We start from the raw sequence: 21,445 nt of genomic DNA, 5'->3' as shown, positions 1-21,445 counted from the left end.
GATAAATTCAATTACATTGTGTACCCATAATTGTAGAATAAGTGTGTTCTACAACCAGGCCTTTCCCATCTTCAGTGCCTATTCAATGAAACACTATAAACTTAATATATCTGAGTGTTTCTACTGTTTCTCCTCAGACTGTGGACCTATTTTAAGAAATTCCCCCTTCCAGAAAAGCTCCCAGTCTGAACTTTTTTTCATACATAACATTTTCACATGTTTGGGTACTATGCTAACTATTATGCATTTTCAGATGATGCGTTTTTTATAATTGTATTCAGACCAATTTCCATGGTTGTTAAATTACTGATACGTTTTAGCAACTTCGATTTGTGTCTAAGAAACTGCATTAATTAAAACTTCAGTTTTAACACTCATCAAAAGCAGGTTATTTTTGCATGTCAGCATTTAACATTTTGTCAGTAACTAATGACCTCATATGTTTTATAATTTGAAGTTAGTCATCAGGAGGAAGAATAATTTTTCAATTTCTTGCTGGAGTAACATCCTAAAATCTGTGTTGTCAGTATACCCGTTGGCCTATTTATTAAGTTACACTTGGATATTGTACAGTGTATATATTAAAAAGTTATTGCAATGTAGTGTAAACTGCCAAAGTGCTAACTGAATAGATGTATAAATAATGATCTGCTGTAGAAGAATTAGCTAGTTATGTGTTGCTGTTTAGTATCCTCACTGGCATTGTCAGCAGGATGTAAACAATGAAATTATTCATCCATTTTTAAACTGCAGTTTGGTCAGTGTTCAGCTATCTTGCTGTTAGTCTGCATGTACTTCAGTTGTGTTAAAAACCCATTTATTTTGAATGTGAATGTTTAGAGCATCTGTTTAATGTCTAAAGGATAAGCTGACTTCCTTTAGTTTCTTGAAAGTTTTTTTCCTTTCATGAATTCTATCTAGCTCCATGAAGCAGAACAGAAATACAAACTACTTGAAAAAGAGTTCCATCAGTACAAGGAGCAGCAGAGCAGTAAACCTGAAATTCGACTTCAGTCAGAGATCAATCTTTTAACTCTTGAAAAGGTAAAATGCATTCAGATGTCTCTTATATAATTTAGTTCCCATACTAACGTAGAGAAATCAGTAAAACAATCTCACATATTTTGTTCCTTTTTAAAGGGAGTGATTACCTCCAGAAATGTTTCTTTTGAATGTTTTGTTGAGGTAAATTGCCCCAACAAAATGTTATTTTTGGTTAGACAAACTGGATGAAAAAATGACATGGAGATAAGCAAATAATTAGACCTTTTTTTGAATTATAAAGCTTAATCAATTTATTTTATCTTCGTAGAGATTGACATAAAACATTCGTGATTGAAAAGAAAACCTCATCATGGGGACAAATATAAAGATGCTAATTTTTCACTCTTAAGTAAAAACTACGCAATCTGTAGTGATCGTTTTCTCAAATAGCTATTTAACTTCCAATGGAAAATGAAACTGGGACCATGAAACCTTTTTCTTTCTTTGAAATTATTGCATAAAATTTCATGTGTAAGTCATTCATGGAAGTTAGATTTTTCAAAGTTGATAATGCAAATGAACAGATGTAGGTATTTACTTCTAAGTAGCTGCAGTTTAACAGTAACCCAGCATGAAATGTATTAGATTTCTGTTGAAGTTTAAGCAATTTCCTGAATCGGTTTTTCTCTTGCATAATGTAATTTGCCAGTATCTCAGTGAGCCATAACATAGGAATATAGCAGGAGCAGGAGTAAGTCATTTGGCCCTTCAAGCCTGCTTTGCCATTTATTCTGATAATGAATAATCGTCAAATTCAGTACGGTGTTCCTGTTTCTCCCCATATCTTGTGATCTATTTAGCCATAAGAATGGTTTCTAATTTCTTCTTGAAAATATTGCAGTGTTTTGGCATCAACCACTTTCTGTGGCTGAGAATTTTGCTTCATTAAACATATTTGTATCTAGCACTTAGGGAACATTAATGCTCTGTTAGAGATCAAATTAGCTGATTGGTTATTAAAAGGTGTAAAAACTTAGGCAATTCAAACATTCAGCATATTTTATTCTCTAAATCATTCCACAGTTCTAAAAAAAAATCTATCTTTCATAATAAAACTTTAATGAAATGTTTAGATGTCAGATTAGTTTTTCATTGAACTATATCGGCTTCTACCATTTTTAAGGACTTCTGGCATGGAAGTTCAATTCCCCAAAGTGCTCTGTATTTTGCTATCACGTTTCTTCAGGAACCACCATTGATTCTTTGAACAGAAATACTCACTTCTCTTCAGGTTTATGGGCTTTGCTGTCCATTAATAATTATGATTGGCTCAATATTTTGGATCATTGCTCATGTAAAATTCTTCTAGAATACTGTTTGTTGTTTTGTTCCTCAATATGATTTGTCCTTACAATGGGGGAATACCAATAGAGGGCTGCACATGTTCTTCCATCTTTAAGTTGATGCTAAGTAGTCTCATGTGTATTGATGAAAAAATGCCAGTATGGCACGACATGTTTGAATCCAAGATTAAACTTCAGTGCAGCCATAGCAGCCAATTTACTATTTCATTAGTTAAGACTTTCTGATCCCCTTGAAATGTCACATGGGGACCAGAATGGACTGCTTTAGAATGAGAACGGCATTTCAGTATACAATAAAAATTCTAGACTATGGGCAATAGTGAAGGAAATCTGAGCAAATCAAAAATACTTCTCTTTATGTTCTCCCCTAATTATGCACTGTATAGACTTATTGAAAAGATGTTCACTTTGCCAGTTATACAAGTATGATTAAGGAATGGCAGTTCCCTAGTTTAAGAAGCATATACAAAACTTCAATTTGTTAAATTTTAAGACAGTTTTTGTTTTAGATAGTTTGTGCTTTCTGAGACAAAGGTCTGAATTTTGTCTGTGTTTAATCGAGTGAGATTCATGACATCTGGTCCGCCATGGCTCTCAGCGATTTCTGTTTCAATCTTCCTCTTTAATAATGCAAACATGATGTACTGGCTACTTTCATGAAATCATAAAACAAGAGAGGCAGAAGTGGGGATGTGGGGGGCGGTACGTTGCCCGTGCAACAAGCTGGCCAGAGAAGAACACATTCGGTCCAGTCAAGATGGAGAAACCCCAATGGGTGACAAACCCAGCAAGCGTCATTGTGTTGGTCTGTTTTCCATTACCATCAACACTAACATCTTTTTAATCTGCACAAGTTTTGATCTCTTTTGCACAACTCTCTTTTCTTATGAGCCACTAGCAGCAATCAACAAACTTCTGCCTTGAAGAGGCCAGTAGCAGACACCATACTCTCCATCTCCACCTCTGAGGAGGAAGCCACTGAACCCTTAGAGGATGCACTAATAAGGCTTTTACCTGTACCATCAGCTCAGAGACTTTGATCTCAGTGGGGTCTCTACCTAGATTAGACTCAGTTCTGCAAACTGGTGGGTGCACCACAGTCGAGAGTGTGGTACTGGAAAGCACAGCAGGTCAGGCAGCATCCGAGGAGCAGGAGAATCGACGTTTTGGGCATAAGCCTTTCATCAGAAATGAGGCTTGTGGGTCCAGACTGAGAGATAAATAGGAGGGGGGTGGGGTTGGGGGGAAGATAGCTGGGAAAGTGATAGGTGGATACAGGTGAGGGAGCAGGTGATAGGTCAGAGTGGAACAGTGATGGATGAGTCCAGAGGGCGATGCTGGGTTGGAGGCTTAGGACTGGGAAAATGTTTCGGGGGGGGGGAATGAGGAAGCTGTTGAAATCCACAATTATCCCGTATGGTTGCAGGGTCCCAATGTGCAATATGAGGCGTTTCTCCTTCAGGCATCAGATGGTAATGGTTTGGCGTTGGATAAGGCCCAGGACCTGCATGTCCTTGACGGAGTAGTGGGAGGAGTTGAAGTGTTCAGCTATGGGCCGGTGGTGTTGGTGGGTGCGGGTGACCTAGAGATGTTCTCTGAAATGATCCGCAAGCAGGTGTCCTGTCTCCCCAATGTAGAGTAGACCACACCAGATACAACGGATGCAGTAGATGACATTGGTCGAGGTACAGGTGTATTTCTGATGGATATGGAAGGATCCCTTGGGGCCTTGGATGAAGGTAAGGGGAGTGGTATGGACGCAGATTTTGCACTTCCTGCATTGGCAGAGAAAGGTGCCAGGATAGGGTGTGGGCTGGTGGGTGTGTGGACCTGGGTCACAGGACGCCTTCTTACAGATCATTTCAGAGAACACCTCTGGGACACTCGCACCCACCAACCCATGGCTGACCACTTCAACTCCCCCTCCCACTCCGTCAAAGACTTGCAGGTCCTGGTCCTCCTCTTCTGCCAAACTATTACCACCCAATGCCTGGAAGAGGAACGCCTCATATTGTGCCTTGGGGCTCTGCAACCTCACAAGGTAAATGCAGATTTCCACAGCTTCCTCATTTCCTCTCCCCTCTCTCCGCTCCCAGCCTCCCTCAATCCCCTGCAATTTGCCTACTGATATAACAGGTCCACAACAGACATCATTTCCCTAGCCGTACACTCGTCCCTGAAATATCTCAGCAATGATGACACCTATGTCAAGACTCCTACTGATAGACTACAGCGCCATCTTCAACACCATAATCGCCTCCAGACTGATCTCAAAACTCTGAGACCTAGGCCTTGGCTCTACCCTCTGCAACTGGATCCTCAGTTTCCTGACCCACAGACTGCAATCAGTGAAGATAGACACCTGCATCTCTTCCTTGATAACCCTCAACACTGGAGCCCCTCCAAGAATGTGTTCTCAGCCACTTATTGTATTCCATGTACACCCACGATTGTGTTGCCAAATTCTGAATGAATGCCATCTGCAAGTTTGCTGGTGACACCAGGGTGGTAGGATGGATATCAAACAACAATGAGTTGGAATGCAAAAAGGAGGTAGAGGGCTTGATGGAATGGTTCAATGGTAACAATCTCTCTATGTTGGCAAAACAAAAGAACTGAACATTCTTTTCAGAAAGAAAGAAGGAGAATACACCCCCATCTACATCAATGAAGGTTGAGACCATCAAGCTTCTGGGAGTGGTGATAACCGACAACCTGTCCTGGACCTGTCACGCAGATGGGATGGTCAAGAAGGCACAACAATGCCTCTTCTTCCTCAAGCAGTTTATGAAATTCAACATGTCCATAAAGACCCTCACCAACTTTTACAGACGCACCACAGAAAGCATATCCGGGTGCATAGGGGCCTGGTATGGTAACTGCTCTGTCTAGGACCTTAAGAAACTACAGTGCAGGCCATCACGGAAGCCAGCCTGCCATCCATGGAGTTCGCTCACACTTTTTGCTGCCAAGGAAAGGCTGCCAACATCGTCAAAGACTCCTCCCACCCTCATGATGCTCTCCTATAACCTCTTCCGTCAGGCAGAAGATACAGAAGCTTGAACATATGCACCAACAGGTTCAAGAACAGCTTCTTCCCTGCCATTATTAGACTGATGAATGGACTCTCCAATTTCAAATAATGTTGATCTTGTTAATATTGATCTTACTTTGCACGCTTCCTGTGTAGTTTAACCTGTATTCCTCACTCTATCTAAGCACCCTATGATCTGTATGTCCTGGCTTACTATAATCTGCTTGTACTGCTTACAACACAACGCTTTTCACTGTACTTAGGTACATGTGACTACAATAAATCAAATCAAATCAAACACAACAGTATCTCTAAAGTTTACCCCATGCTTCCATTTTGACAGATAATGGAAAATTTGGTACCTGGAGTTCAACGTTGGGCATTGTAACATGGGAGGTAGTATAAACTAAAGGATACTGTTCAAAAGGGTGTACAGGAGAGCTGGTTATAATTATGCATAAATCATTAAAGGTGGCTTGACAGGTAGAGAGAGAAATGATACAGTATTCTAAGCTTCATAAGTAGAGACATAGAACTCAAAAGTAGAAGGTTATGATAAACTTTTAAGACAATGGTTAGACCTCATCTGGAGTATTGTGCATAGTTCTGACAATCACACTGAAGGAAGGAAGTGAATGCATTAGATAGAGCACTGAAGATACTTACGCAAATTAAGATAAAAAATTGAAGAATTTGGGACTGCTTGCCTTGGAAAGAAGAAGACTTGGAGACAAGATGTGATAGAAGTTTTCAAAATCATGAGGGGTCGGGACAAAGTGGATAGGGCAAACCTATTCCCACTCATGAACTCATAAGTACTCATATCGAATGTTACTAATTAGATCCTTCAAATATAAATCCAAGTATATTGTAGTTCAGAAGAAAAGTCATTGGACTCGATATATTAATTTTGTTTTTCTCACCAGATGTGCTGAGTTTCTGTAGCATTTGGTTTTTATTTCGTCTCTAGCATCTGCAGCATTTGGCTTTTATATATTAAAGTTCCTTTAATGATGATAATATTTAATTCAGCTGTCTGAAGTGAACAAGAGATAAATTACTTATGAAGTGAATGCTGTGTAAAAGTGTTCTTAAGAAATAATTTCAGCCCATTATGCCAAAATTCTACTTCTTCTAAAATATTTACATGGATTCAGATCTTGTTCCTGAAAATAGAAGTAGTAATTTTTTAAGTGATATCAAAACATAAGCTTTGTTTCAACCTTTGATGTTTTTATTAGGTGGAATTTGAGAGGAAATTGGAATCGGCCACAAAATCTAAGCTGCACTATAAGCAGCAGTGGGGGCGAGCGTTGAAAGAGTTAGCACGGCTAAAACAGGTAAAGCACCTCCTGTTCCTTTCAAATGTCCTATGTAAACCATGGTTTGAGTAACCACTTCTTAAATTCCATGTTTCAAAATGGAAAAAGATCAATTTAATTGGGAAGATTGTCAGCAAAGTTGTTCTAATTGCTTTTATTGTCCTTTCTAACACCATATTATCTTGTTAATTTTTCTCACATGCTTGAGCCATTCTTATCATGCCAATGTCCTTTTGCAGGCTGAGTCTCTACCTGCCCTTTCTCTCTATCTACACCCTTGCTGTCTTGCATCCTCTCATCTCTGTACCTGCAAACATGAAACTTTTGGTCGCTCACCATAACTATTTAAACTATCAAACAAAATTAGTTAGAGACAAAATAAACTACAAATGCTGGAATCCAAAGTAGACAGTTAGGAGACTGGAAGAACACAGCAAGCCAGGCAGCAACAGGAGGTGGAGAAGTCAACCTGAAGAAGGGTTATACCCGAAACATTGACTTTCCACCTCCTGATGCTGCCTGGCTTGATGTGTTCTTCCAGACTCCTGTTTGTCTACAATCAGACAAGATTACCATAATCTCTCTTCTGCTTCCCATTGATCTGCGCTTAGCAATCACATTGTAAAGGGGTTACTGTATAAAGTTGAGAAATATAAACTTGAATTGCTACTGTAGGAGTTCATTAATTAAGGTAGCGTTGAGGATATTGCCTTCAGCTCAAGTATTCTTAGTGTTAACAATGGCAGTAAATATTCTACAAAGATTGAATGTTTACATCAATACGTTTTAGAAATGTGACGTTTATTTTTATTTTAGTAAAAGCCACTGAGGTGGCAACAAAAGCTTTTTTTGACAAACATTGTTTTGTGCGATTGTCCTGTGTTTCTTAAGCATATGTTTAGAAATTACAACTGGGATATTCAGGAATTAGTTTGTGAATACCACCGTATTTTGATGTTAACAGTTATGGAGATATTTGTGTATTTCAGTAAATAATAGACTTTATTATTTTCCTTTTTAAGTAAACTCTGTACTACTTGGAGTTAATACTACTTAGCCAGTTTGAAGTTTTTTAGCCATCACAACTAAAGTGACAGTAAAGAACCCATCTGGTTCACTGATATCCTTGAGGAAAGAAGACTGCAGTGACTTCCTGGTCTGGCCTACAATGAGACTTCAGATTCACAACAATGTGGTTGACTCTTAACTGCCTGATGAGCAATTGCTACTAGCCTAGCCAGTGACATTCACGTCCTGTGAATGAATTTTTAAAAGTTATATTTTGCTTGACTGTGCTAGGATTAGGCAATAAAAGGTCATCTTAAATTATCTTTGTTTATAGCTGCATAGTGAGACCTGTGGGCTGTCTAGAAAATGATCATATTGGTTGAGCAGTGATTTAACTTCCCTTTTGGTCGCGTTGATACCAACTTTAAGTGTCTAGTCTCTTGCATGTACACAAACCACTTGAGCAAAATACTGAAGGATCAGTAACAAATTAATAACTTCAAGAGAGGAAGCATGACAATGCAGTTTTTAGGGTCATATATTAGAATAGTAAGATCTATATCTTACAGATATAGATCTAAAAATCTCACATCCTGAACACACTTGGTTCTCAAATAATTTTCATTTTCCTCACACCTCTGTTAATATTTATCATTGTAAATCGCTGTGACAGCATTTTCCCTTCAGTTTTGATGTTTGGTTGCCATGATGTGGAGGTGCCAGTGTTGGACTAGGGTGGACAAAATTAAAAATCACACAATACCAGGTTATAGTTCAACAGTTTTGTTTGGAAGTATGGTAGACAATCCTTTATCCGAAATCCGAAAAGCTCCGAAATCCGAAGTCTTCTTCGTGAAGTTTTTTTCTCATAACAAGGTTGTTTGGCATGCAAACAGTTAACCCAACTCCACACCCGCTCAACCCACTTCACTGAAATGTGACATGGTAGCATGGCCCAGCTCTGGCAAATGTCAATTCTGCCTCAGCACTCTTAGTACTCACAGGTGCGCTTGCTGTTTGGTAATTCTTTTATTTCACCATGTAACGGTCACTTATTCCAAAATCCAAAAACCAGCTTGCCCCAAGGGTTTTTGATAAAGGAAGCTTTCGGAGCACCGCTCCTTCATCGGGGACTAGATGGATTTGTAGAGCAAATTGCCAACATTGTCACCATCTTGTTTGTAAGAAGAATATTTACCTCACAATTGTAACACTGCGGACGGTACGTTAGTATAAAGTAAAGTTGCCATAGTCCCAGACGATTATAAAGTTGCTGTCTGTTTAGAGAAATATGACTGGTGGTGATTTCAATCTGAGGCTCACCATTCCTCAGGAGATGTTGCAAAAGGGGAGATCTTCGCTGATGTGCGAACTGAACCCACATTGAACCCACATCACTCTACATCATGTACAACATATAGGCAGGAGTTTTCTGGATCAAGACTGCCCCCAAAACATTTTTTTTGTTGCATATTTTTGCTCAAATATGAGGATTTCTTCAGCTGCAGGAACCACAATTGGCATGTGCTCTCAAGTTTTATGATTAAACTTAATTATTTCACAGAATAAATGTCAAAACTTGATTAAAGTCTTACTGAATCCCGGTAGGTCTAAAATCTCAGTTTATGTCTTAGCTCCAAAATCTTTGTGGAGTTCTGTCAAAGCTTTTCCATAACCTATTGCACGCAGAAGGAAATCTCAAAACTCCCTAATAAAATGTTAATGATAACATCCAGCTGTAGTCTACTTTAGACAGAACATGATGTATCTTTTGAGGTTTTTATACAGACCATCAATGTGCAGCCATACTTGATCCAACTTTAAGTTTGGAATAACAATTTATGCAACAAGTAACATTTGTTCTGATTATATTGTCTGTGTTCATTTTGTGTATTAATATTGTTTTTGCTGGAGTATTTAAAGAATATATGCAAGCAGTGATCTCTGAAAGCTAAAGATATTCTTTACTGGAAACTCTTGTCAGTTCTAAGAACTCCCGTTCCCCTTGAATTTCTTCTCAACCTTTCAGCATTTTTTTTCTCTAAATTGATTTATTTCTGAACAAATTGGTTAAAGATTTGTTGTAAATTTTTCCGAAAATGAAGCAGTTGTATGCAAAAAAAAAGTCTTGAAGTCATCCAGGTTGTTCTATACGCTTGACAACTCTGGGTTATTTTCAGAAAACCACTCTTGTTGCATTCTTCAGTATCTGCCAAAGGCTTGTGCTACAGCTTAGCAACCAGTGTCCAATGACCAGCGATTGACCATTGTTTAGTCTAATGGCTGTATGTTTACAACAACTCTTCAGATTTATGAGCAGTACTGCCAAGTAAAGATGTTTATTTACTTGGTAGAGAGACCTCTTAACAGTGACACTTGCAAAAGAGAATTCTGTTCTTTCTGTTTTAGTGATGTACTGTATTTCGAGTGATTAATTGATTTATTGTTTTTGCATGTACCAAGATACAGTGAAAAGTATTGTTTTGTGTGCTGTACTGGTAGATCATTTACTTGGGAGTTTTATGCATTCAATGACATCAAAACTAAATGATGAAACATTTAAATTGTTAGTCTCTGACACTAAGGTGTCTTCCTACATCAGTTACATATCATTTCCAATATATTTTGAAATGAATTTAATCTTAATTATTAAAAAATGTTCTTTGCTTATTGTCTCAAATAGCTTGGCTGCCCCCACTGTGAGACCACTTGAAAGGTTATGAAATATGGTGTATATTTATGATGTTTTTTGGTTGTCAACATATGTAAATAAATTATGATGTGGCTAACAGTTTTTTGCTTAAAGATTGCCACTATATGAAATGGTGGGCTAAAGATTTATAGGTGTCTTATTTGTGTTGGAATCAGAACAAACACAGTACTGAGATCACACTTTGCCTGTTTTGATAAGGTGCTTAACTCCAATGCTCCATTTCAAAAGTAGTTCAGATAAATATTATACTGGGACTGTACTACAGCCTAGTTCATGAGATCCACATGATGAGATGATGTTTTGATGATGCCATTCAAAAGGTGCCAAGCCAGAGCTCAGAATATTAAAACAAACAAATTGAACACAATTATTTCACATTAATTAAGTTTTATTTCTTCTGGTAACAGAAGTGTGAACATGTATACAAACAAAGATATTTTTTCAGAAAATATTAATAAACACATTAATGCACATTAATACACAGACAGGGATATTATGACAGAGAATAAAAACAATAGAGTACTAGAACTGAGCATTTAATGTCAAACTCATGGACAACAGCAAGCATACACCAGATGGAGAATCACCTGAACTTGTAGAACCCTTTATACTTATCACAAACCTGTCTTTCATACTACCGAAGTTACATAGCACTAAGAATGTAGACTTTGTCTCCCTATTTCTTTTTATCATCCTCATAGGGAATTATTTCACTGGTTAATATTCATGTTCTGAAGAGATCAGGTAGTTTTCCAACAGGGTTAAAAATCACACAACACCAGGTATAGTCCAACATGTTTACTTGGAAGCACTAGCTTTCAGATCGATGCTCCTTCATCAGGTGGTTTTTAAATTTGTACACCCCAGTCCAACACTGGCGTCTCCAAATTATCTTTTACAACAGGCATATCATTACTATCATGCTGTTTGATCAAATGTTGGTAAGAATCATTTTCAATACAAAACCAAATTTTGAAACGAATACTGTGCAAACTTTCTCAATAGACAGATGTTAAAGTATCCTTAAATGATTTAACATAGACCTGAGCCTTCGTCCCCATGAGCTGTAATCAGGAGGGAAACACATTACAAAGCAGCTTTTTTATTTTAGAGGCAGGAGAATTTTCTTTCATTTAGTTTCCATTCTAATTATGGAATAACTTTGCAACTTGATTCACTCTTGTTTGGAGTGCAAGTAGACTTCTACTTAAGAATCTGCTTCAGGATTACTGTACGTGGCTGGATTATGCTATGAGTGTTGTTAGATTTCCGATGAGCTTTTACACTGAAAGTTTCAATCAGTTGACCAGTGAAAATTGCAACATCCTGTAGAGGGCTTACGGATTAATGTGTAAACAGACAAGCAACTCTGCATCTACTCAAGAATCAACTTGAATCATTAATAAGTACAGAGTCGGAATCAGAAAATATCAGTTAAAATAATAAGTTTAAATGTCAAATTCGTTATAGGAGCTTCACACTCTTCAATATACTTGAGTGGTAAATCAGTTAACAATGCAAAGTTCTTGAATTATCAATGAAAAGTTAGTTGAATGAGTTTAAATATCATTCACATGCTGTTAGTAATTGAGTCTGGAAAGTCATTCACTGATTGCAATTTTATTTTAATGTATTTTATTGTAGCGTGAGCAAGAAAATGCTATGGCACGACTTAAGAAACAGCAACAAGAACTGGAACATATGAGGTTGCGTTACCTGGCAGCTGAGGAGAAAGAAGTAGTTAAAACAGAACGACAAGAATTGGCAGAAATTAGGAATGAATTGAACAGGTACCAGAAAGTGGAGAAATGCCACGTAATTACATAATTTTAAGTTTAAGATAAAAATGTGAAGCATTTGATATATATGCATGATATGAAAAGAGAACCATTTTCATAAGCCTTAGCAATAAACGCAATATTTGGGGTGAATTGGTTCGAAAAATAATCATTTGGCTCTACAGAACTTGAGTATTGTTTTAAGGAAACATGTTTTTTTCTTTGTTTTTATCTTGCATTCATCAGGACATATCACAAGAAATACTATTTTGAACAGAAAACATTTTTGTGTAATGAGAGGAAAGCACTGCTTGACAAGTAGACTCTGATAGTGTCATGGAGTATCCACTAGTTAGTAATGATTGACAATTAACTTCCAGGCTTTATTTAAATTTCAAATCAGTCAGGTTGGTTCTGATTGGTCACGGAATTGCCCTGGGAAATGAAGCAGAGAATAGCTGTCACCTGTTTTATTGAGTTGAAACAGGCACAGTGTGCACACATGTTCTTTTTGTAAAGAACAGGGTTTGTGTATTTATACACACAGCTTCCAGTGCACATAAGCAGCCCACTGTGAACTTGGTGACATTAAATGGTTGTCCGTATAATACACCACACACTCAATTGTTCAGCAAATCCTGTCCTATTGTTGGACTTTGTTGTGAGTTTTGCAAGCATAGGTTGTATGGGTATTGCCACTACCTTTCTTGTTGTGGACAGCCGAAGGGATATGCTGTTTAATGTTATCACTCATTCTTCGGCATATATGGCCATACATCGCCAAACTTCATATACTATGTCACTCGTTTGTGTGACTTGCAGGAGGTCTTTTTGGCTTGACACAAACACCTATTTGTAACAAATACCATGTTTGTGCTATTGGCCACGTGAAATATCTAGGTTCACATGCGTAGGTTAATCAGAGAGATACTGGACACTGTTCAGAATCAAGATATATTGTAATGTACAGTGAGAGATTATCTGATTACGCTATCCTGCAGGCTTTGATACTCCCTATGTCAGCAGCAAGTTTAAACAATGAACAAATGGCTCAGAGCCCTATTAAGAAGGCTGCTGATGAGGTTAATTTTGTAGCATGTGAAACTGCAGGAATACCAGCATGAATACTGACTAGGTAGGTTTGCAATAGCAGTGATGCAGAATGCCTAGGCCGATTTCTCATTTAGGATATTGAGGGAAGGGAACTCATATGACTGCTGCATTTCAAGCATGAATTTGAAATAGAGATACTAAATTAACTCTTAAAACCAGTTTTTACTCTGGAGAAACAAATGGAGATTAGAGAATTCTGGAAAATAAATACTTATGTTTTGAAAGTCAGTTCATATTTCAGAAGAAGTAGTGCTGGAAGTCTTAGAAAACATTAAGGTGAACAAATCTCTGAATGTGACCAAGTGTATTCAGGAAGTTAGGGAATAAATTGCGGAGCCCCTAGCAGAAATATTTGTATCATCTATAACCACAGATAAAGTGCTGGAGGGTGACTAATGTTCTGCCTGTATTTAAGAAATGTTTTAAGGAAAAGCCTGGCAACTATAGACCTGTGGGCTTGACATTGGTGGTGGGTAAGTTGTTGGAGGTGATTCTGAAGGATTGGATTTACATGCATTGAGAGGCAAGGACTGATTTAGGGATAGTCAACATGGTTTTGCATGAGGAAAATTAGGTCACACAAACTTGATTCCGTTTTTTTGATTAACCAAAAAGATTGATGAGAATAGAGTGATAGATGTTGCTTACATGAACTTTTAAAGCCTTTGACAAAGTTTGACATGGTAGACTAATTAATAAAGTTAAATCACATGTGATTCAGGGTGAGCTTGCCAATTGGATACAAAGTTGGCTTGATGGTAGGAGACAGAGTGGTGGTGGAGGGTTGTTTTTTGGTCTGGTGGCCTGTAACCAGCAATGTTCAACAAGAATCAGTACTGGATTCACTTTTGTTTGTCATTTATATAAATGATTTAGATGAGAATATAAGAGGCATATTTAGTAAGTTTGCAGATGACACCAAGATTGGTGGTATAATGGACAGTGAAGAAGGTTATTGAAGATTACAAAGAGATCTGGATCAATTTGGTGAATGCTCTGAGGAGTTTAATTTCAATGAATGTGTGGTATTGCAATTTGATAAAACAAATAAGGGCAGGACTTATGCATTTATGCTGGTGCTTGGATAATGTTGGATAAGGGTTTCAGGTACATATTTCTTTGAAATTTGCATCACGGGTAGACAGGATGGTTAAGAAGGCGTTTAGCACACTTGCCTTCATTGCTCAGACTTTGGAGTATAGGAGTTAGAATGTCATTATGATGTTGTACAGGATGTTGGTGAGGCCTGTACTGGAGTAGTATGTGCAGTTCTGGTCACCCTGGTATAGGAAGGACATTATTAAATTGGAGAAGGTTCAGAAGAGATTTACCAGGATGTTGCTAGAAATGGAGGGTTTGAGTTATAAAAATAAGCTGGGACTTTTTTCACTGGAGTGTAGGAGATTGAAGGGTGACCTTATAGAGGTTTATAAAACCTTGAGCATAAATAGGGTGAACAGCAAGCGTCTTTTTCCCTAGGGTAGTGGGGGAGTTCAGAATTAGAGAAAATATTTTAAGGTGAGAGGAGAAAGTTTTAACAAGGACATGAGGACCAACGTTTTTTCACATAGATGGTTTCTGTGTGGAATGAACTGCCAGAGGAAGTTGAGAATGCAAGTACAGTTGACAACATTTAAAAGATATTTGGATAAGTATGTGAATAGGAAAGGTTTGCAGGGGTATGGGCCAAGCGCAGGCAGGTGGGACTACTTTAGTTTGGAACATGTTTAGCATCGATTAGTTGGACCAAAAAGTCTGTTTCCATGTTGTACGTCTCTGTGATTACCTTGGAAGCGTAAGGTATCTGGAAAGCTTGAGCAAAAGTTAAGTTGTTGGCTTTACACATATTGGAAAACTGGAGCTGAAGCCCAAGATCAGCCATGATTGTATTGAATGGAGAAGCAGATGAAATAATCTATTCTACCTCATGGAGTCGTAGAGTCATCCAGCACAGAAACAGACCCTTTGCTCCAACCAGTCCATGCTGCGTGTTCTTGTACTAGTAACTTGCACTCGTACAATTTGAACAGAGAAATTTGTTTTACATGCCAATCCACATTTTAGATTCACAGTGAGTGCTAAACTCAGATTTTCCAATTCTGTCGGACGTTGTGATGGCATCAAAGGCACTTACCTTTGGTAGCATTCCCATTTGTGAATTTGTGACCTTGAATGCGTCATTGAAATGCTCCTATTATTTTTCCATAATCTTACTTTTTCTCAGAATATTTTGATGAAGGAATGTTTTGCATTTTAAGTTAGTAGATAGCCTTGAGGCTTTGTGACATTGTTGAAAGAGGCCTAGCGCCACTTCTGCCTGTTCTTAACCTCGATTTGTTGTTTGCTAATGTACCCGTAACATGACTGTGAAGCTGAAAGCTGTGTATATATGACAAGTGATGGTAGCTCCCCTTCTCACCCACATGTAACATTCCTGCAGCAATCGCAGCAGCAAAGATCAAAACTCAATGAAAGATAAACATTCATCTATAATTCACAACTAGAAGACATTGTGTGATAATATTTCACCTCCATTAATCATTGCACTTCTCATTCCATTTTTTTATTCTTTCTATCGCATGGTTTAAAGGAATCTGAAATTTTTACTTGTTTCACAGGAAGTACTATTAGAACGTAAACCTTTTAAAAGATATGTATGATAGAAATTTTATATTTTTATCAGGTTAAAGCTACAAGAAGTTAAAGATGCTTCAGATCAGCGTGCTCCTGCAGTTGGAAGGGAGGCTGGAGATCATGTTCAACAGCCAGATGAGGCTTTGGACAACTATCTTGCTCGGCTCATAGAGGAGAGGGACACTTTACTAAGGACAGGGGTATACACTCACGAGGATCGGATTATCAGTGAGCTTGACAAACAAATCCGTGAAGTTATGACAAAGAGAGGTGGTCAGAGATGAAAATAATATGTCACTGAATGTTTATGTGGCATGTAACAAGACAACCACAAAATCATCTACCATTTCGCTAATCATACCTTTGATAGAAACTTAGTGTAAATTTTGTGTATATTTCATATTTTCATATTTGATAGAGTTTACATTGACTTTTATACAACTAATAGGTTTTTGAAAAATTATCTTGAAACAAAATTTCTGTTCATTCTTTGAACAGTTACTTCTATTGATGTGTGATGTTTTTTAAATGGGTCTATAAATAGCTATTTTTGAGAGTAAACCCCACTCAAATTCATTAAATACCAATTAAATTTTATGCATTTTTTTTCTTTGCTAGTATCACTGGGCTGATAAGCTGATGCCATACATGCAGGAAAATCAGCTATCAAGAAGAACAGATATGACAATAGCACCTCATGGTAAAAACAATAGCTGAGTTAAAAAAAATTTTTGAAAGGGTCATAGAATGTGGAGATACCAGGAGGTTTCTGCTTTGTATACAGCAATAAATTCATTACCTGCAATTGAGGTATATGCAAAATTTTGGAACTGTACAGAGGACATGTTTTAATACGATCTTCTGTAGAGTTGGGAAGATGGAAATCTGAAATTGTTTGAATGGCATTTTAATCAATATCAAATAAATAATCCATTTTTTAAAATCATGTTCATTGAAAACCCAGCTGCCTTAGCAAACATATCTAAAAGTCCTTTATGCCACATATACTATATGGTTAATATACTCAACCAGTTTGGCTTTAATTTATTTTTTATTATTGTGACTTGAAATATACCATTCTGTCAAAGTAATTACAGTGCAACTCTCATGAGAGCAAAAATCTGACTAAGTGTACTTGTGTCAAACGTGACAAAAATTTGCATTTTGCAGTTAAGCTAAGTAGAAAATAATTTAATTGTAACTTTTTAGAATGAGTATTTACCATGCAGAAGATGCCAAATCAGTATCCAACGCAGTTCTAAAGGCTGGCGGGAGAGGTTTTACAGGATTTAATAGTCACAAGTATTGCTTTGCGCTCACTTTCAGAGGAGAATGCACCAGTATTACTTTAAATATTCTGAAATTATTTCACTTCAAAGGTTTTAATTAAGTGCTTTTGGTCATTTAGTCAGTTGATGTTTTTTATATGATGTTGTAAAATGTTTTGTCAGACTGATTTTAAAAATCTTAATTCACCAACTCTTGTTTAAGTAACACACTGATGTGGAAAAATTGCACCAAGTTTGGCTTTTTAAAATGTGTTCTCTGGAGTTTTAAATAAGTAGATGAGGAATATATATATGTCTTATTAAAATTTATTTTCCAATGTTGAAATTTATGTATTAACAAGCATTTATAGAGGTATTGACCTACTGCATCACTATAAATCTTATTCCAAGTCCTTCAGTTTGAAGATTTTAAAGAATTTTTTTTGGAAAATACCTGGAATGCAGAGAAGGTATACGTGGGCAAACCAAGTACTAGTCAGTATCATAGTTATTTTCTGTGCACAAAGATATTCAGGTTATGACTTCAGCTCATCAAACCTGAACACACTTGCTATAATTGATAGTCAAACAATAATTTATTTCAAGCTGCTTTTTTCTCCCCATTTTGAACCATTTATTATTAAGAGATTGAGAAAGAAAGTGGAGATTAAGCCTAGATACTACAGTAATTTTGAATGGTAAAGTGGGCTTCAAGGGCCATGTAGTTTACTCCCATTTCTTATGTTCTCATGTTAGACGTAAAGGAACTTCATGTGTCTACATTGTATAAAATTTGATTCTTGAGAATATATATTCTAATTAAAATTGCTTAAGTTGGTGAAGGGAGTATTACTGGCAGAAGTTCTAGAAAGGTCCCAGTCAATTAGAAAACTGCAGCTGTAGCATCCATGTTCATGTAAAGGAGACAAAGCAGAAAACTATAAATTATACACAGCCCAGCAACTGTACTTTGGAAAATATGGAACCCTATTGGATGTTGACATATATTGTAAAAGGTAATAAAATACAAAAAGAAAGATCTTGCTGTACAGGGCGGTGGTGAACACACCTAGTGTACTGTGTACAGTTTTGTTCTTAATTAAGGAAGGATATACTTGTGCTGGAAACAATTTAGCGAAGATTTATTTGGGTGATTTTGAGTCTGCCTTACGAAGAAAAATTGGGTCTGTTAGACTGAAGAAAATTGACAAGATATTTTGAAACATTTGGTTCTGAGGAGGCTTGACAAAGTCAATACTGAGGATGTTCTGCTGTCTGAGTAGGGGGTGCTTAAAAATAGAAGGTAAAGTTTCAAAATCAGGATTCTTACTCATTTTAAGATGGCATTGAGTTTTTTTTTAAAGAATCCTGAATCTTCAAAATTCTTGACCAAAGTTACTGAGGTGAATCGTTAAATATATTGGATAGATGTAACTATCAAAGGTAATGGGGAATGATGGGAAAATGACATTAAAGCAGGATCATATCAACCATAATAATATTAAATGTTCAAGGAGCTGTATGGCCCAGTTAACCTTAGGGGAGTGTCAGGATTGTATCAACCATGATAATATTAAATGGTCAAGGAGCTGTATGGTCCACTTAACCTTAAAGCAGTATTGGAGGTAAACGGCTGACAGCATTGCATAATAAGTTTAGGATTGTTCTGTTCCTCCCAGTAAAATAAAAACAAAACCTGTTGTACAACATTATAACTAACATTTATTCCATTGGAATAGGAAAGTCTGTGCAGTGAAATCTGAATACGTAACTAATCAGTACGGTTTGCAAGAAATCAACCTGCTATTTGAATCTCCTTGGCACAAATGATGGATTTGAAACTTTTGTTAGCAGCAGAGGGCGCTGCTCCTGCAAAGGAAAAGCTCTGGCCCTATGTGGTAGTATTGATTTTCTACTTACCATTCTCCATGAAATTTGATTCTATTTAACATTATGGATCAGAACTTGAACTGCGAATTTTTAATGCAACTTTTGTGATTTAATTGAATTGGTTTTTGATTTAATAAACAAACGACTTAAATCAAAGTGTTATTTTGCAGAACGTCATCTGTTTAACTACCAAAAACGTAATTGGGTTACATTATTTCTTGGTAAATTTGTAACAGTTGATTCACAATCTTTTAATCCTTCAAGCTGTGTGGATACTAGTTGACAGTATTCCCACTGGGTGAATCTGTTGGCAACCTGAGGATGAATAAAATAATCCAGTTGAGTGTTGCAGAGTACTTGAAAACTACATCTTGGAATAACTTTCACAATAAATTGATCTCTGGCACCAAATTGACCACTAGCATCAAGAGATTTAGTTATGAAGCCTCAAGTAGTTGGGGACATGTGACCTCAAAATGAAGTTACTGCAAAAGAATTTTTATTGATATGGAATGGAATTAAACAACTTACATAGCAGATCTTAAATGCTACACAAATATATGACCAGACACCAAAGCTTGGACCACAAATGTAAGTGGGGAAAAGAAACATATTTGGGAGACATATCCAGAAGCATCACATAGCAATTATATACTTGGGGCTGAATTTTAAGGGAGTTGAATGTTTACATTGTACTGCTGGCCACCTCAGTTTAAAAAAATGACTGACTTTAAACCAGGCCATCCCACAGCTGAGACACAATCCAGGCAGTTTTATCAAGGTGAGGGTCAGAGATTCACCCCTCAGAAGGGACAAAGTCTCCTTTTCAAGATTTCTTGGTCACGTGGATTGAGCGGATGGTTCTAGCAATCCCGTCCATGCCAGAAATGAATGTTGGGCACTGCAAGAACACCATGGGAAGAAGCAACCAGCCTCTGATATTCCCCAGGGAAGATTGGAGCCCACATATCAATTTTTACAAAAAAACAAACAGCTGGGTATTTCCTGCAATAGATGATCAATCCAAGTTGAAATGCTTTCATCAGTATTTTCCTTCTGATCCAGATGACTTTTATAAACTGTTCTTGATAGGGATTGAAACCTACAAACATTCAGCTTTAACCAAAAAACTCACAAGTGTACCATTATGTTAACTGTATATGAGCAAGTAGATAGCAGGCAGTGCACAGCGTCAGAGACTTGGAAACCTACAACTCAATTCCTGACTCCGCAAAGCCCATCCACCATCTACAAGGCATAGGTCAGGTGTTTGATGGAATATTCCTCATTTTCACTGGATGGGTCTCGCTCCAATAATACTCAAGAAGCTTGACGTCATCCAGACCAAAGCAGTCTGCTTGATTGGCACCACGTTCGCAAAAATTCAATCCCTCCACCACCAATACTCAGTAGCAGTAATGTGTACCATCTACAAGATGCACTATATAAATTCATTTAGTCAGCACCTTCCAAACCCACAAACACTTCTATCTAGAAGAACAAGATTAGCAGATACACAGGAAGACCTGCAACTTCCTCCAAACAACTCATCTTTCTGACTTGAAAATATATCACCATTCCTTCAGAATTTTGACCCAGTGGAGATCCTAAGGCAGCTCCTCCCCCAGGCATTGGGTGGCTAAAGTCTGGCAGTGCAGGAGGCCCGGGACTTGCATGTCATTGGCAGAATGGGAGGAGTTAAAGTGTTCAGCCACAGGGTGGTGAGTTGTTTAATGTGTGTGACCCAGAGATGTTCTGTGACATGTTCCGCAAGTTGGCACCGTTTCCCCAGCGTAGAGGAGACTCCACTGAGAGCAACAGACACAGTAGATGACGTGTGTGGAAATGAAGGTAAATCTCTGTCAGATGTGGAAGGAGCCTTTGAGGCTTTGGACAAAAGTGAGGAGATGGGTGTGGGCGCAGGTTTTGCGCTTCTTATGGTGGCAATGTAAAGTACTGGGAGGGGAGGGTGGGTTAGTGGGGGTATGGACCTAATAAGGGAGTCATGAGGGAATGGTCTCTCCAAAACACAGATGGGGCCAGGAGCACCCTCCAACCACATGGGATCAATATGGCCTTCACCAGTTTTCGCATTTCCCCTCCCCTCACCTTATCCCAGATCCAACCTTTCAACTCAGCACCATCCTCTTGAACTTTCCTACCTGTCCTTCCTTCCTACCTATCCACTCCACCCTCCTCTCTAACCTATCACCTTCACCCATACCTTCATTGACCTATCGCATTCCCAGCTACCTTCCCCTCCCGCCCCACCCCCTGCCATTTGTCTCTCAGCCTCCTTGGCCACCCCCTCATTCCTGATGAAGAGCTCATGCTGAA

At 37.8% G+C, this 21,445-nt stretch overlaps 1 protein-coding gene across 2 annotated transcripts in view; it reads left to right on the top strand.

Annotated features, from left to right (window-relative positions):
• The window catches only part of cep120 (centrosomal protein 120), a 101,663-nt gene extending 82,441 nt beyond the window's left edge, over positions 1-19,222 (top strand). For both annotated transcript variants that reach the window (XM_060837694.1, XM_060837686.1), the window contains 4 exons: positions 922-1,044; positions 6,624-6,722; positions 12,070-12,215; positions 16,000-19,222. In XM_060837694.1, the coding sequence (XP_060693677.1) occupies positions 922-1,044; positions 6,624-6,722; positions 12,070-12,215; positions 16,000-16,234 (603 nt within the window). In that variant the 3' untranslated portion in view covers positions 16,235-19,222. The remainder of the gene's footprint in view (positions 1-921; positions 1,045-6,623; positions 6,723-12,069; positions 12,216-15,999) is intronic.
• The last annotated feature ends 2,223 nt before the right edge of the window (positions 19,223-21,445 follow it).

Source organism: Hemiscyllium ocellatum, chromosome 2 (genome assembly GCF_020745735.1).
Source record: "Hemiscyllium ocellatum isolate sHemOce1 chromosome 2, sHemOce1.pat.X.cur, whole genome shotgun sequence".
Lineage (NCBI taxonomy): Eukaryota > Metazoa > Chordata > Chondrichthyes > Orectolobiformes > Hemiscylliidae > Hemiscyllium > Hemiscyllium ocellatum.
Note: the sequence above shows the minus strand (reverse complement) of the source record. Positions and strands in the feature narration are given on the sequence as shown.